We start from the raw sequence: 2,735 nt of genomic DNA on the forward strand, positions 1-2,735 counted from the left end.
CCCTTTCGACTAGGGATCTTTTAGGACAGTTATCATGCAATGCATAGTCCCACAAACAAGTCACGTACTTACTGATACACATCATTGATAATGTCCAAGGACTATCTTTATTCATAAACACATAGGAAATATCATCATACATGATTGCCTCTAGAACATATATCTCCAACAAGGTCTGTGTAACCTTAGCTCAAGGAGAATACGATAAGGACTGTGTGTCCTTTGATTTAAATACCAAGCCAGTCCAACCAGACATACAACTGTCACAGCAGTTGGAATGGTCTACCAAATCACTATCTTCACCGAGCTACCAGTTCTATTTCCTCAATCCTTTCAATTCCTCATTGATGAAATCGATCATTACTGTGTGAAGACTTTGACTGAAGAGTTTCTCAATTTCCTCAACCCAAATTCTCCAGTCACCTTGTCTTCCGCTTGCTTATCCTGTTCACATGCTACTTGTGCTCTGTGTATGTTTCATCTCATCATGATGACTATGCCACTGCCATGTTATGCATGCACGTGAGTACTTTATCCGCTGCTTGTATTTCGTCACTTAGCAAATTCCTTAAGTAGCAATTCCTATCGCCTATTCACCCCTCTCTAGTCGATATAACGCACTTTTAGGAACCTACTCTGGAAGATCGAAATCCAGACTGTCCGAAGCGTTGCTCCGGAACTTTCGATGCTACTTTCAGAATGGAAGCAAGACTTATAAGTCCACCTCACTTATTTAGTGTCGGCGATTGCTCCTTGCCTTGCATCCGCGTCAAATTTTTGCCTAGCCGTCACGGGGACCCATGGCCGGTAATCATTTTCCGTCTAATTAATCTAATTAATAGCCAACGTGACCCCCCCCCCCCCACCCCACCCCCACCACCACCACACACACACACACATACAAACAAACAAAGCCCATTTGATACTCGAGAGCAAAACTACAAAGCAAGCCATGTGCTTAAAAACCCGCTTAGCTTGGCACCTATATTGTAGAAGTAAGCAATGATACTTATACAAAACTTGATATATTTTTCAAATACCTACTTAAACAACTTGCATTGCATTGCATTGTAGTAGTACAAGCCATCGGTAAATCCAAACCACGAGTCACCATCGACCTCAAGCACCACATGAAAACGCACAATTTTTTCTCGATAATAACATCTCAAACGCAAATTGAAAAATCAAACCCAGTGGCTGCAGCGGCAGCAGTGGCCATGGACGAGAGGCTCCCCCAGCCGTCGCCGCTGCCGCCGCCGCAATTCCAGCTCGGGAACCCCATGTCCGCTCCGGCGTCGCCCTACTCCGCGCTCCACCCTCTCCTCCTCCCGTCCACTAACCCGCACCTCCTCCTCAAGCCCAAGACGCTGACCCTCTCGCTCTCCTCCTCCTCCCTCGCCTCCATGCCCTCCTCCTCCTCCCCGCCCGCCCCCGCCTCCGACGCATGGGAACTCGTCCACCCAACCGTCCCCGTCGCCGCCGCCTCCCCCATCGACGGCGGCCTCGACGACTGCGCCATCTTCCCACCGCGCCTCCACGAGGGCCTGGGCCTCGAGGCGGAGGCCGAGGAGGCCGCGACCAAGGAAGAGAAGGAGGAGGAGACTGATGACGAGGAGGAGTGGCTGTGGGGGTGGGGGAGGTGCCGCGCGGCGGCGAGGCGCGCGTGGGCGGCCGGGTCAGGGGCCGTGCTCGTGCACGGAGAGTGCGGATGTCCCGGGGTGAGGCCGGCCGTCTGGTCGGCCGCGGCGGCGGCCGTTGTGGTTGGCGCTCTGTTCTACGTGCGCCGGCGAGACAGGAGGGAGAGGGACCTCCTCGTCCTGCTCTCGCAGGAGAAGGATAAGGTTTGTGGATCTCGACAACCATTGGTCATGATGTGAATGCCATCTCTGTGTTTGGCACATCTTGAACTTAAGCTGAATTCATTGATTGGACCCAAGATATCTAATTGGCATCTATCATCATTAGTATTGCTGACATTCAAACAATTGATAATTTGGGAAGCCTTGATGTATGGATGAACCTTTGAGAAGCCGTTTCTATATTTGTTCTTACAATTGATATTTGTTCTTACAACGGTTGATGTTGGGGATCACTGGGAGATGAACAGATATCCTTTATTCACTCCATTTGAGTGTATTTAGACAATTGGTGTGTCAGTCATGGATGATTAGAGGTCTTGCTTTTGGGGCTGGTTCAGGGAAGCATATGGTGTAGAAGACTTTGTATCCTTCGTTTAGGTAGTGTTTTTGCCATGTTTCACAGGTTCCAAATAAACTGTACATCTCCATCTTAGCATTTATCTTGTTATAATTGATGTGTACCTTTGTCATAGCCTTCTGTCTAAACATACTCTACCAAACAACTGTCTGTATTTCTCTCATCTACGGTTGCTACTGTTGAGTCTTGAGAATAAGGTAGAAATGCATTTGGCAGATTGGCACTACTACACATATGATCGTTTTTCGATGCCCCCCTCATTATATTCTTATTCTTTCTTGTTGCAGAGGATAGCACAACTGCTGCATCAAATTGCTTTACTGAGTGACATCAGAGGCGGCAGCGAAGCAGTTAAAATTATGAGGAACTCTTAACCGTTGCTTCACTGTAGATGAGGTTTGGTTGTAATACTGTGTAGCACTTTGGTTAGGTAGTTGCAGCATGTTTTCATCCGGAAGTGCTCCAGGACCGTGTACCTTGATCGAGTAATTATAGCTCAGTGCAATTGGAGAACTGCA

The 2,735-nt window shown here is 48.3% G+C and overlaps 1 protein-coding gene across 1 annotated transcript; it reads left to right on the forward strand.

The window, feature by feature from the left end:
- Positions 1 to 1,168: 1,168 nt before the first annotated feature.
- Positions 1,169 to 2,729, forward strand: LOC119353937. The gene is made up of 2 exons (XM_037620637.1): positions 1,169 to 1,841; positions 2,505 to 2,729. The coding sequence occupies exons 1-2, from the start codon at positions 1,218 to 1,220 to the stop codon at positions 2,589 to 2,591; spliced, it is 711 nt and encodes a 236-aa protein (XP_037476534.1). The 5' UTR covers positions 1,169 to 1,217; the 3' UTR covers positions 2,592 to 2,729.
- Positions 2,730 to 2,735: the final 6 nt, after the last annotated feature.

This window comes from Triticum dicoccoides, chromosome 2A, assembly GCF_002162155.2.
Source record: "Triticum dicoccoides isolate Atlit2015 ecotype Zavitan chromosome 2A, WEW_v2.0, whole genome shotgun sequence".
In the NCBI taxonomy this organism is placed as follows: domain Eukaryota; kingdom Viridiplantae; phylum Streptophyta; class Magnoliopsida; order Poales; family Poaceae; genus Triticum; species Triticum dicoccoides.